This window comes from Saccopteryx leptura, chromosome 1 (genome assembly GCF_036850995.1).
Source record: "Saccopteryx leptura isolate mSacLep1 chromosome 1, mSacLep1_pri_phased_curated, whole genome shotgun sequence".
Classification (NCBI taxonomy): domain Eukaryota; kingdom Metazoa; phylum Chordata; class Mammalia; order Chiroptera; family Emballonuridae; genus Saccopteryx; species Saccopteryx leptura.
This window is the reverse complement of record NC_089503.1, coordinates 81,880,367-81,893,500: the sequence shown is the minus strand read 5'-3', so window position 1 is coordinate 81,893,500 and position 13,134 is coordinate 81,880,367. Positions and strand designations below refer to the sequence as shown.

General features: G+C 36.4%; 2 protein-coding genes across 3 annotated transcripts in view; one reads left to right on the top strand and one right to left on the bottom strand.

Moving 5' to 3' along the window:
- Positions 1–402: 402 nt before the first annotated feature.
- JRKL (JRK like) lies at positions 403–5,407 on the bottom strand. The gene is made up of 2 exons (XM_066371150.1): positions 5,332–5,407; positions 403–4,918 (listed from the first exon to the last, which is right to left on the bottom strand). Exon 2 carries the CDS (start codon positions 4,770–4,772, stop codon positions 3,198–3,200), a length of 1,575 nt encoding a protein of 524 aa, XP_066227247.1. The 5' UTR covers positions 4,773–4,918; positions 5,332–5,407; the 3' UTR covers positions 403–3,197.
- A 69-nt stretch (positions 5,408–5,476) lies between these two features.
- Positions 5,477–13,134, top strand: part of CCDC82 (coiled-coil domain containing 82) — a 33,622-nt gene continuing 25,964 nt past the window's right edge. The window contains exons 1-3 of one of the 2 annotated variants that reach the window (XM_066371123.1): positions 5,477–5,559; positions 10,353–11,083; positions 11,550–11,766. In XM_066371123.1, coding sequence (XP_066227220.1) covers positions 10,367–11,083; positions 11,550–11,766 — 934 coding nt within the window. In that variant the 5' untranslated portion in view covers positions 5,477–5,559; positions 10,353–10,366. Of the gene's footprint in view, positions 5,560–5,702; positions 6,020–10,352; positions 11,084–11,549; positions 11,767–13,134 lie in introns of those variants that run through there. The other variant, XM_066371114.1, reaches the window with a different exon arrangement.

The window sequence follows — 13,134 nt, the reverse complement described above, 5'->3', positions numbered from 1 at the left end:
GGGGGCTTGCCAGGTGGGTCCCAGTCAGGGCACGCATGCAGGAGTCTGTCTCTGCCTCACAGCCTTACTAAATTAAAAAAAAAAAAATAGAGAGTTAAATATGCCAACACACTTAAATTCAAACTGTATTAGAAACCATTCATGTATATTAAGATTCTTTAGAATAATTCACTGAATTTAAACCTGGCAAAGAATTCTACTTCCCTCACCCATCTATCCCCAGAAGACTCAAATCTCTCATAAAAAGCAAGTTCCTAATTTCCTGTATGAACCCCTGCAGGTTAAACTACTCTTACAGAATTCTTGGCTATTAGGAGTGCGGGTATAAAGAAACCTTGTAATGTACAGTTGGTTTTCTGAGATGTACCAAGGCTCATTGATGGAGAAACTTGGCAAGACTGATTGGAAAGCATAAATCTATGTTTAATTACTTAGTGGAGAAATAAAAAGAAAGTAGAAACTGGTGGCACAGTAAGAGAATAGGAATTTGAAACCAAGAATTTATGTCTTGGGGGCAGAGATAGTACACAAACATCTTCTGACATCATCCATTAAACAGTCACAACTACTGAACAAACATATTTAGCTTGGCACTGACTTGGTAACATTCCATAAGTGAGAGAGGGGAAAAAACAGGAGATTACAGGGACCATCTATGAATGAGCAGCACATACTAGTAAGCCCAAGGCTAGAATGCTGAAATGCACATCATTACAAAATGAACCTCACTGCAAGCAACATTCCTCTTGAATTTTTTTCCTTCTTTAGCCACCTAATTGGAACCTAACCTTTATTTTCTTCCACATAACATGTTATTTGGGGGCTTTTATTTTCCCTTTGAGCACTATGGATCTGAATGTATACAAGCTCATGTGCTTTTGGTAATAATAATGGGTTCTAATCTTTTTGGTCTAGCAAGATTTTCATGTTAGTACTGTACTGTGCCAACTCTTTGAGATTGCCTCCTGAATCAGCGTTTGCATGAACTTTTCCCCAGTGATGGGTTTTAATTTGGAAGTGAGAAAGGATTCTCACTGAGCTACAAAGTAAATAGGAAGACTAATCTCACAAAAGGGGAAAGGAAAGGTAATTGTTGCCGTAAGTGCACTAAAAAAGAGTTAGGTAAATTAGTTAACTGGCAGGTAGTGGAGAGTGGCAGTAAGGAATAAATGCTGAAGATTTGAAATGGTTAACAAGTTAGCCCCAGGTGGATAATAAAAGTGCAGGCTTTGTTGTCAATACCTGGGTTTAAATTCTTACCTATAGACAAGAGGTGATCTTCAGTGATTAAGAGTGTAAACATATCATCAGTATTTCCACTTAATTCACAATTTTAGGATTACATAAGGGCATTGCTTAGAATTATAACATGGTATTCAGTAATTGGCAGCTTTACAATTGTTTAAGGGTAGAAAGGTCCAAAACAGTACTGTTAGCCTGTCAGTGTTGGCAGCTTCAAAAAAGAACAAATAGCTAGCTGTAAATTAAAGAAAGCACATTCTCACAGGTGGGAGAAGAGTCACAAGATTCACAATGACCACAAAACAGTGAACCTTTTACTAGATATTAAAATTTAAAACCACACAGCTTAACAGTAATGTTAATTAACCACTAGGTGGCAATATATAGCAGAATTTCACTGACAATGTTAATTTTAAAAACTGAGCAAATCCAGACAGAAATTCCAAGAAGCTTTTTAGTACATATTTTCATTTTAGAAAAATGAAAAATCCATTTACATACAATTGATTTATAGAAGGTGTAATTACTTGATTCAATATCTGTTAACTTCCGATGTTATTTTCCTCTGGGCACTGAAACAATTCATGCAACATATACTTTTAAAATTCTCATCACATATATATCTTTTAAAAAATCTAGACATATATCATGTAGATAACAGAAATCATGAAAGCAAAAAATCTTTTTTAGGTTTTAGAATTCTAAGAAAGGCACTATAAATTGCAAAGTATTTCAATGATAAAGTTATACCTTTAAAAAATCACTGAATTTAGGGCCAAAACATTATAGAGACATTTTGCTTTTAAATCACAAATTTTCAGAGGTAAAATCTTTTCATATCTTGAATAAACATACTAAATTTGCTATGCAAATTTATCAAAATTTTCAAATTCTAGAATTTGAATGTTTATAAGTGTCAAAATAATAAAAGAAGAAATTTCAAAGAATCTTGTATTTTTGCTTTCTTCATAAAGCAGGTCATGACCTATGGCTTATTATAAACAATAAAAATTTATTTTTATATGAAATAAAAGGTATGACATTTTTTCAAATTACACACAATATCAAGTATACAATAAAAAATATAACTTTCAAATCCCCAAGATGTTCCCCCACATATAAAGTGGGAGTTCATATAACATTACAAAACTTATCTATAATTAGATGAATAAATAATAAACCTATACTGTTACCCAATTCTTTATAAAAAGACCCAATTAAAAGCCTTATTCCCTTTGAATAAATAACTTAAAGCACCCCAAAATTTCAACTTTGTTTTCTACAAATAGATTAGAATCTTTTATATATCTGCTTTCAAAGTTTTCTAACTTAGCAATCACTTCCTGTACTGTATTTACTTCCATTTCTAGAAAAATCTCCCCCTTTTGCTATTTAAACAAATGTAACAGAAGTATGATTTTTAAGTTATATTTGTAATTCATAGATCAGGTTCCTTCTCATTATTACACTTCACTTTGAATTATAGATCTCCCTGAAATCTAACAATATAGTTATTTCCTCATTCTTTTGGCATATAGATACACAAAACAGACAACCATTTAAGAGGGCTAACACAAGAAAATATTACTGTGGAAGTGCTTATAAATCAAACATGATTTCAGAAAAATGCTCAATCTGTTCATTATCTGTAACTTTTGCTAGAAAATTTAGGGAATGCCACTGTTATAGAAGGCATAATTAAAGATCTACAAAAGTGAAAACGTGTACATGTAATTTATATTCACACAATCAGCTTCAGATTATCTGTGTAAGCAAAGAGACAAGAGACACGGATGATGCAAAACACATAATCCTCAAATCACTTCAGATATATTTCTATATCTGTATTTCATAGACCTGTGTCTGAGAATTCAGAACACATACACGCAAAATAAAGCCATTATTGCAAAGACGTTAAGAGTTACAATCATCAAAACAGTAACATTGAAATGCCATTATTGACTTGAGTTGGTCATCTTCTGTTTATTCCTGATGGTGGCTCGAAGTTTACGTATCACCAATCTATCAGGCAGAATCATATCACCTTGTTGTTCTAGATAATCCAATAAATTTTCAGTCCACTGGAGAGCAGCTGCATGATTGATATGCTTCTCTGGAATCAGTTCTATTTCCTCCTCCTCATTTTCACTGGATTCATCTGTCTGGCCTTGTGCTCTTCTGATGATTTCACTGTCAGTTAATACTTCATAACCTGGTTCAGTACTATCCACTTCAAGCCACTTTTCAATGTTCTCAGTTGTCACATTTTCCAGTCCTTTTGTGTGTTGCAAAATGGTGGCCACCGTAGCCAGTGAAATGTCTTCTTCATCAAAGTCCAAGCCTTCTTTCTCCTCTATGGTAGGGAGAATCTTCTTCCATGCTCTGCTAATGGTAACTGGCTTAACCAAATTCCATGCCATAGCTACTTCATAAAGTGCATCTAGCAGAGTTAGCTTTTTCCAGAATGACTTGAGGTCATTACCTTCTTCCAAGTTGTTCTGGAGAAGACCTGCACGATAGTTTCTCTTCATGGTTGCTATGACACCCTGGTCTGAGGGCTGAATCAATGAAGCCACATTAGGTGGTAAATATTTAGCAAATATTTGACCATCATCTGACCTAAGGACATTTTCATTTGGATGTGTTGGTGAGTTATCCAACAAGAGCACAGCCTTTTCCTGCAGGCCTTTGGATCTTAAGTGCTCTCTAACTTGTGGCACAAAGATCTTGTCAAACCACTGTCGAAAAATGGAAAGATCCATCCATGCACCTTTCTGGCTGAAATATGAAACCGGCAGGTTTGAGGTGTCAGTGGACTTAAAGGAGCGAGGTTTCTTTGCTTTCCCCACAACACAAAGTTTAAGTTTGTGTAAACCTGTTGCATTGGCACAACACATGATAGTGACTCTTTCTTCAATTGACTTGTGCCCAGAGACAGTACATTTCCCTTTGATTACTGAAGTCCTGGAAGGTAGGCATTTCCAAAAGAGTCCTGTTTCATCTGCATTGTAGATTTGTTCAGGCTGCAGATTCTCTCGTTCAATAAAGTCTCGAAAGTTGTTACAAAAATCTTCCACAGCCGTCTCATCTCCATTTAATTTTTCATTTCTAATGTTTATTTCTCTGATGCTGTGTCGCTGCTTAAAACGAGTTAACCAACCCGCAGAGGGGTTAAAATCACCATCCATCCCCAAAGCATAAAAGAAGAACTCTGCCCGTTTCGCACAAATGGGTCCGGATACAGGATTCCCTTTTGCTCTTTGCTGGTTGAACCATTCCAGCATTGCTCTGTCCAGCTCTTCATACATGGATGGCTTCATTGATTTCCTCTTCGCCAGAAGACTTGTGGAGTCAGAACTGCTTGCATACGTTATAATCTTTTCCTTATTTTTTCTTATATCCCGAACTGTTGTCTCACCAATTCCATAAATAACTGCCAGTTGTTTGGAAGAACCTCCGTCTTCGAGCTTCTTTATTATGTCAAGCTTATCTTTAATAGTTAACACCACTCGCTTCCGTTTCCCGGACATGGTGAGGTTCTGGGGCTCTCCCCGAGCTCACAGTGAAGCAGTCCACACAATTCTTCTGTCCCACACACTCTAACACCGTGTGACAGACGCAGTCTTCCCACCTCAGCAGGAACCGGGTGGCCTCGGCCGTCCCAGGCTGGGCTCGGCTGGCAAAGAGACAGCAGAGGAAGGTGAGAGGGAAGGAAGTTTGTGGGAATAGGCCTTTAAGTTAGATGGGCAGCAGAGGAGGCCCCGAGTCACCGCGGATAATCCGGATTACCAACATCTGTTTTATACCCCCGGTGGTCGCGGGAAAACCTACAACCCCGCCGTGACCACAAACCTCCTTCGCGCCCAGCTCCCGGGAGGCGCCCGTCACTAAGCCCCGCCACACCCCAAAGTTACAGCAGAGAGCGGAAGAGCCATGGAGCGGGGAACTGACTCTGGTCCCCAGGGGGACGCTTGTTTAGATTCCTTCCCCGGCGGCCAGCCCTTGCCACCGCAAGCCCACTTCCCCGCGCTGGACCTGGCCCCGACAGTCTTCCCGACCCCTCACAGCCCGCGGGGCCCCGCTGCCCACCTCAGTTGGAACCGTGAGCCCACAGCACTCCCTGACTAACGCTCGGCAGCCGCTCCACCCCCTGCGCACGCTCCCGGAAGACGCCCCCGCCCGCCTCCGGGCCCCGCCCCTGGCCCCTCCCAGAGGCGGGACTTCCCCTGATCCCCGGAACCAGGAGGAGTGTCGTCGGTCTCGAGAGTGCCAGGGGCGGAGGCGTAGGCGGAGGCAGAGGCGGGGGCGCTTGGAAAGGTGAGGACGCCGGGGCGGCGCGGGCCAGCTCAGGGCCGGGACTGGCTCGCGCTTCAGCTGCTAATGATTTACGAGAAGGGCGGGGAAGCCGTGCTTGCGGGCGGGCCAGGAGAAAAATTCCCGCGGGTGCTCTCGGGGTGGGCGGAACAGCCCTGGGCGCATCCTCTACTCGCGGGGATGCGCTGCAGTGGGCGGGGTGCAAGTTCCGCGGTCGGGGATGGGCGGGGCTGATACTAGGAACTCGAGTGGTGGTTTCGCGGGTTTTTGGCTCTTCCCGCCCGACCCATGTTTGTTTTCTGCGTGTGGAGCTCCTCTAGGGTGAGGGGTTTGTGTCGTCCAGCGCACGTCATCGAGGAGGGTTGTAAGGTCCTCTTCCCTAGCTGCGGTGCTCCTCTCTCTCCGAGGCAGAGTAGCTGACTGGCGGCGTCAGCGCCGGTACCTGCGCCCACCTGAGAGCCAGGTTTGTAATCCTGAAAATGACTGGTGTTTGCTCCCAAAAGAACCTGTTCCTCCTTCTGCCAGTCATCCCTGTTGAATTTAGCGAACCACCTTCAGTGTTAGAGATTTTAATGAATGCTATAGTTGTCCAGGACGCCACACTGGCAGAATTCACTCTGCGAAATTGTGTATTGGACCGCGATAAGTGGGGGGAAATCGTCTTTCCTGTTTGTATGTTTCATTTCCTATTTGATGTTCTGTCGTGTGCTGCCCATTTTCCCAGCCAGTGGAAGAACGATGATCAGTTTATTCACTGGGGCCCCTAAATCATGTATTAGTCTGCCTCAGATTGATATCCACAGCAATTTCATCAGATTGTGAGCTCCTTGGGAGCAGACACCCCTGTTGTTGATTTCTTCTCGTAACACCACAGCTCCGTGCTTATGTTGGCACGTACAGTACATGAAGTAACTGTTTCTTTGGCTTAGTAAGGTTTCCCCTCTGAACTGTCATATAAAAGCAAACATTAAGGAGGGATAATGTTCTACAAATAGGATTGTATTCCTCCTGGTGGAATTTCAAGTAATTGCCAGGGTTTCACTGTACTTCAAATCTTAAAGTGTAAACTGCCACCTACATGGTTTATAGGGCATGTAGGTGATTCTCTAGGAATGCATCCTTTCTTGAGGATTAATTAACCTCAAAGTCTACAAGAGAGTATATTTCTTTTTATGAGAAATGCAAGTGGCATTAAAGTACCCCTTATTAGTTGTATAGTTACCGTGTTAGAGAAAGAGCACGAGCAATATGGATTATCACCTTTATATTCTTTGACTATCAGCATAGCTCTGTATGTACGTCTTACATGTTACTAACCAAGAAGCACAAAGGTGTGATAATATTGTCTTCATTCACTTAATGCTTTCCGTTTGAAGTCTTTTTTTTCCTTGTCTACAGGTAAGGTATCATTAGAAAGTTTTATTCTTATTTCAAGAAGTTGAGTGTATACTCAGTGTATATGGAAACTACATCCATTTGTAAGGATTTAACGACCAAGAAATGTCTTACCTATCAACCTACCTTTCTTTACCTCCTTCTTTTTCTCAGGTTCAGTTCACTCCCATTTCCCTCTATCATCATTCCTTTAACACCACCACCACCCCACCACCCCCACCACCCCCACCACCCCAGCTAACGTAGTAGAAGTATCCACAATTTTTAAAGGAGGATCCAACCATATTCCAGTTATCTTATTTCAGGGAAAGAATTGACATTATTGATATCAGTGGTTATGTTGAAATATGAAAGAGAGACCCTTGGCCAAATAAAACTCGATTTTAATGAAATAAAAGGTGTCGTGTCTCCTCAAACATGCAACACTGAAATTTTTTCAAAACAATTTTTTTCTCATCAGAAACTGGCTTTTTTAAAAATTTTTACTTTTTGACCTAATAGGGAATCCCTTTAATTTTGCTGTCAGTATAATCAATAAGATGGTAGAGGGAAGTCTAGAACATATTTTCTTTCCTATTAGAAACTAATTTTCAGAAGTTCTGGCCTAACTCGTGCATTAGAATTAATTTACATAATTAAAGAAGCATGTTTGCAAACTTTAAAATACTATATTTTTAGTAATTATCTTTTGAAGCTAAAATTTAGCATGAATAAGACATAAAATATTGACTTTTTAAAAGTGTAATTTTTATTACTTTGTATAAATATAATATTGGCAGCACTGTGTCGCACTGGACCAGAAATCAGGAGACCTGGTTTCTAATCCCTCCTCTAACAAGGCGTATGATCTTCAGTAAGTCATTTAAATATTATGTCCTTGACTTTGATTTTTATAAACATAGTTAGTACCTTTTAGGATATTGTCAAGGTAAAAATACATATGAAAATGCATTGAAATATTACTGTATAGATAGGGTTATTTTTTAAATAGCTCAACTTGTGTAGTCACTGGTATTTTTATAGTGCGACATTCTTAATCATTTTTACCGCTGTTGTAAGAATTACTTGTTGATATAAGTAACTATCTTCGAGTGTGGTGTATATATAGTTTTGTAAGATACTCATCTAGTGTATATGAAACTGCTTTTTTTTACCAATAAGATCTTTCACTTTAATATTCCCACTGTCCGTATTTGTCCATCTTCAGTGTATCTACTGAAGCCATATTTGCCATTTTTTTATGATATTTTTATTTCTCCCAGTTCAGATTTATTAGAAAGCCTTGCCTTCTCAGTACAGTGTAAAGCACATACATGACTTAGTTTATGCAAATTCAACTATATGTGCTTAAAAAGTACTTCTTTGTACTGCATGGCTTTAAAATGTAAACTGCCTAATTTATCTGATGCTTAATAAAAAGAAAAAACTAATCTGTTAAAAACATGGACCAGAATCTGAGTAGACATATTTTGAAGCAGTATGGTGTACAAAAAAACAAACAACTTTAAAGAGTAATTTTTTTTAAAGGGTAATTTTGACTACACACAATTTTATTCTTTGCTGATTTTTATATTTTATAAGCCTTCTATAAGATACAACCCAAGTGTAATGTCAAAAGCAGATTGTTTGGTCTATTTACTAGAATTTGTTAAATTGCTGTTACAGTACTGAATGTATCTTGTAGCAGTTACTGTAATAAGGTTGGACTTCTGTCTACACTATGATTTCTGGTATGTAATCTTAACCACTGTTCTGATTTTATATGAGTTATTACCATTTCAGAAGTAGTCTCATTACTTTATAAACATACCAGAATTTGTACAATGAAATGAATTGTTATTATTCCCACCCCATTTCCCCCAAAGTAATCATTTTGGGAAGCCATAAACTTGGTTCAGTAATACTGTCATTGCTCAAAAAAAAATTTTTTTTTTTAATTAACTTCCAAGTTTGTAGTACATTTAAAAAATATCTTCAATGGTAATTAAATCTTCATCTTTTAAAATTGGATTTAATTTCTGCAAGCTACTCACACAGTCTCTTATAAATGAGATAAATAAAGTCACTACTTAAAACCACTCTTTGAGATTAAAAAAAAGTGTGATTAATTTCATATACATATACATATTTTTGATACTATGGTTTTTAGGAAATCTTCAGGAATATTCTGTGCCATGGTGGAAATATTGGAATAATTAGCCTCATAAGTTGATCTCTTTGAAAGAGATAGCACACAGTTGAATACATAAGCTCCTATATGTGTACATATTATGAAGTCAATCTCATTACATTTTGATATTTCTAATTTCCTTAGCAACCACAGAAGTATGTATCTTGTCTCTAAGTGTTCCTTTACTATATACTTGTAATTTTAATGGATTTCATCCTTTTCTGAATCAGAATCTTAAAGCATTTGTTTTCCTTTCCCAGTACCATGCTCTGCTTTGCCATAAAACTTTTTCGCTTTTTTTTTTTTTTGCCTGACTACATTATTGGATTGTTAGTAAGTTTTCTCTTGAATTCTATTGTATCTTTAACTTTGAGTGATTTAAAGCCATTGCTATTTTACTAAATTATATAGAGGCTGCAATCTTAGTGGATGGGTTATCTTTCACCTTTGCACCACTATTTTTTTATGTCAATTATGACTTTATAACTTTCTTCATATAAATTGAATGATCATGTCATTTCTCTGTTCAGAATTCTTCTTTGCTTACAGGTTAAATCATTGTGGTAATCCCACCCTACTTTTCTATATTTGTATCTTTTTTCTAGCATAAAGCCTTTTTTTCATAACCTTTTTGGTGTGAAACTTATATAGTAGTAATAGGTATTGCTTATTTACTAAACTTAATATGTTCTTTTTCAGTGCCAAAGTTTCAACCTTACCATTTTTATCTGCCTAAAATCACTTTTTGTCTTTCATTCTTTGTTCAAATATAGTCAGTCCTTTAGAACTCAATTGTACCGTATCTGTTTAATAAAATCTTCAGTGAAGCACTTGCTATTATGGTCTTTCTACATTGTTACACTTTTATCAGTTATTTTTATTATTCACTTGGTACTAAATTAATACTTCCTTGCATTTTTCTTAATTATTATATGTTTCTGTGTTTTAGTTTTACATGTGGATAATAATGTTCTGAAGCACAGGACCATGATTTTTCTTTGTGTCTCAGCAAAACAGCATAATTCAGAATAGATATTCATATAATGATTTCATAGATGTTAAATAAATTATTCATTGAATAACTGTTCTCCTATCTTCACTCAGATATTTCATGTGATGTTACCTTCAGGGACCATTTTATAATGCCAAATAAAAATAGTTTGTACCATAAATGCATTCACTGTTATAATCTGGTTATCGTTACTATATTTCTAATAACTTTATTTTGTAGAAACTTAAGTGAAAATGATACATGTTAGAAGACATGAAACAAGGAAAAATTCTAGAACTCAAGAGCGTGAACAGAAATCGCGAGTTGATTGGAGACGGACTAAAAGAAATAGTGTCTCACAATTACTTGATAGTGATGAAGACATTGATAGTGATGAAGACCTTGATAGTGATGAAGACCTCGATAGTGATGAAGAGCTTGATAGTGATCAAAGTGTTGACAGTGATGAAGAGCTTGCTAATAACAAGCCAGAAAATGAAAGAGAGCTCAAATTAGTTAAAGTTGAAAATGAAGGAAACAACTGTGAGCATCTCATTAACACTGACAACAGTTCCACATATGAAGAAGAAAAGAACAAAACCAGTCATAGTAGTATTGACTTAACAGATCATGAAAAGCATTCAAGTCAAGAGGGTGATGACCTCAACAAACACACTGAACAAATGACAGAGGAGGATTTAGAAGAAGAACACATTAAGCGAGGGAAAAGAACAAGGAAGTCCTCTGTGATGTATGACAGCGATGAGAGTGATGGTAGTGATATCCTAGTTAGAAAAGTAGGTGTTAAACGTCCACGTAGAGTGGTTGAAGATGAAGGTTCTTCGGCGGAGATAGAGCAAAGACAACCTGAAAAAACTTTAGCTGCAAGAAGGCAAGAAAAACTCCAGAAACTGAAAGAACTCTCAAAACAAAGATCTCGTCAGAGACGCAATAGTAGTAGAGATTTTGAGGTGTGTTATATTTTGGTTTTGTTACTGTTTTTAAATTTTTACTTAATTTTTATAAAAATGAAAAGGCTGACTCTGTCCTGTTTCTCAATAATTCTAGAATTTAATTTTAATGAAGTATCCATGAATACATTTGATTGCAGTATTGTATCTAATATATAATTTTATCATGAGCTGCAGTACATAATTCTTTTAAAATTGAAAGACTGTTTTGTATGGTCTTTCCTGTTTTTCTACTTATAATCTTAATGTCTATTTTAAACATTTTACATCACTTACCAAGGTATATTATCTTCTTCCTAATTTCAAATTTCAATGTTTAATATGACAAGATTTTCTTTAACCTTAAAATATAAAATTAATTTTTATGGGTCATTTTTTGTTTGTTTCAGATTTAATCTCTTAATTTTACAACCATACTATTTTAAAGGTACAGTTTACTGAAGGGATTATGTTTTAATTTAATTAGGACTGTGAAAAGGAATCCTGCCCAAGCAGTGATGAAAATGAGGAGGAGGAGGAAGAGGAGGGAGAAGAAGAGGATTATGAATCTGATGAAGATGGAGATGATTATATTATTGATGATTTTGTAGTACAAGATGAGGAGGGTGATGAAGAGAATAAAAGCCAGCAAGGAGAAAAATTGACTACATCACAACTGAAATTAGTAAAACAGAATTCGCTTTGTAAGTTAAATACCAAGAAAATGTTTTATGACTGTCCTAATCATGATGTTTATATTAAGTATGAAATCAACCTGTTACTGTCATATTCTAAATCTATTAGAAACTGTGACAAATTTTTAGATAACTTTGTCAGTCTGACAATAGCTTATTCTAGTGGTTTTAGGAATCCTTTATACTCTTAAAAATTATTGAGACCCAAAAAAAACTTTTGTTTCTGTGGGTTATAGCTGTTAATATTTACATTGTAGAAATACAAATTTAAAATATATTTATTATTTCACTTAAAAATATATTAAACTCATTAAACATAAATATAAAAGCATTTTTATGAAAAATAACTATATTGTCCCCCCAAAATGAGAAAAATGACATTGTTTTACATTTTAATAAATATGTTTAACGACCAGATTAATAGAAGGCAAGACAGTTGGGTTCTTATATCTGCTTTTGTGTTCAGTCCCTTGTGATGTTTTTGTTCAAATGAATAGAAACAGTCTTGCTTCACACAAATAGCTGAAAAAGGGAAGAATATTTTCAGAGTAATTGTGGATATTCTCATTTGACACAACACAATGATTAGACAAGTGATAGTTTCTTAAAGGATATTTGCAGTATGGGATCTGAAACCATATAAATGAAACTTTAGTACTAATTTACATTACAACCCATTGGTCCATCTTGCACTTTGAGTGGATCTCATTTTACCCATCCATGATTTTGTAACATCATGCATTGGTCATTTGTAAAGTATTGGTTCTCTGGATTATATGGATCTTCCAAATATTGACACATTTTATGATACAGTATTTTAAAATCACATTTGTTAATATTAACCACCAATCTCATCAGAAAATTCTTTAGGTTGGGGAAGCTATCAAGTTCACAGTAACAGATTCAAATTTTTCAGAACTCTACTTTCTACTTAAAAACCTGGGGTTTTTTGGTCTTTGACAACAAAAACATAAATACTTGAAATGACACATTCCCTTTGTGTTTTTTTATTTTTTGAGAAAATATTTGTTATGCCAGAATAACTAGTTTGTCAGTTCTTTCAAATAAACATGGCATTCATGATAATTGAGGCTTTTTCAGTTCCCAGCTCAGTTTTTCTCAAAGTATGATTGACCATACTTTGGTATGCAGCATAAGTATTATGCATTCGTTCCATTTCAATCCATTGTATGCTAAAAAGGTGAATATTCAAGACTCCAGATTTAATAAAATTAATAATTTTTACCACTTCATTAAGGATATACTTATGTGAAAATAGGGTTTTTTTACTGAGTGAATAGCAGTGATGACTACAATAATTCCTAGTAGTCTGGTGCGACTGCCATGTTAGGGGACCAGTTGCCTTACCCATAGTAA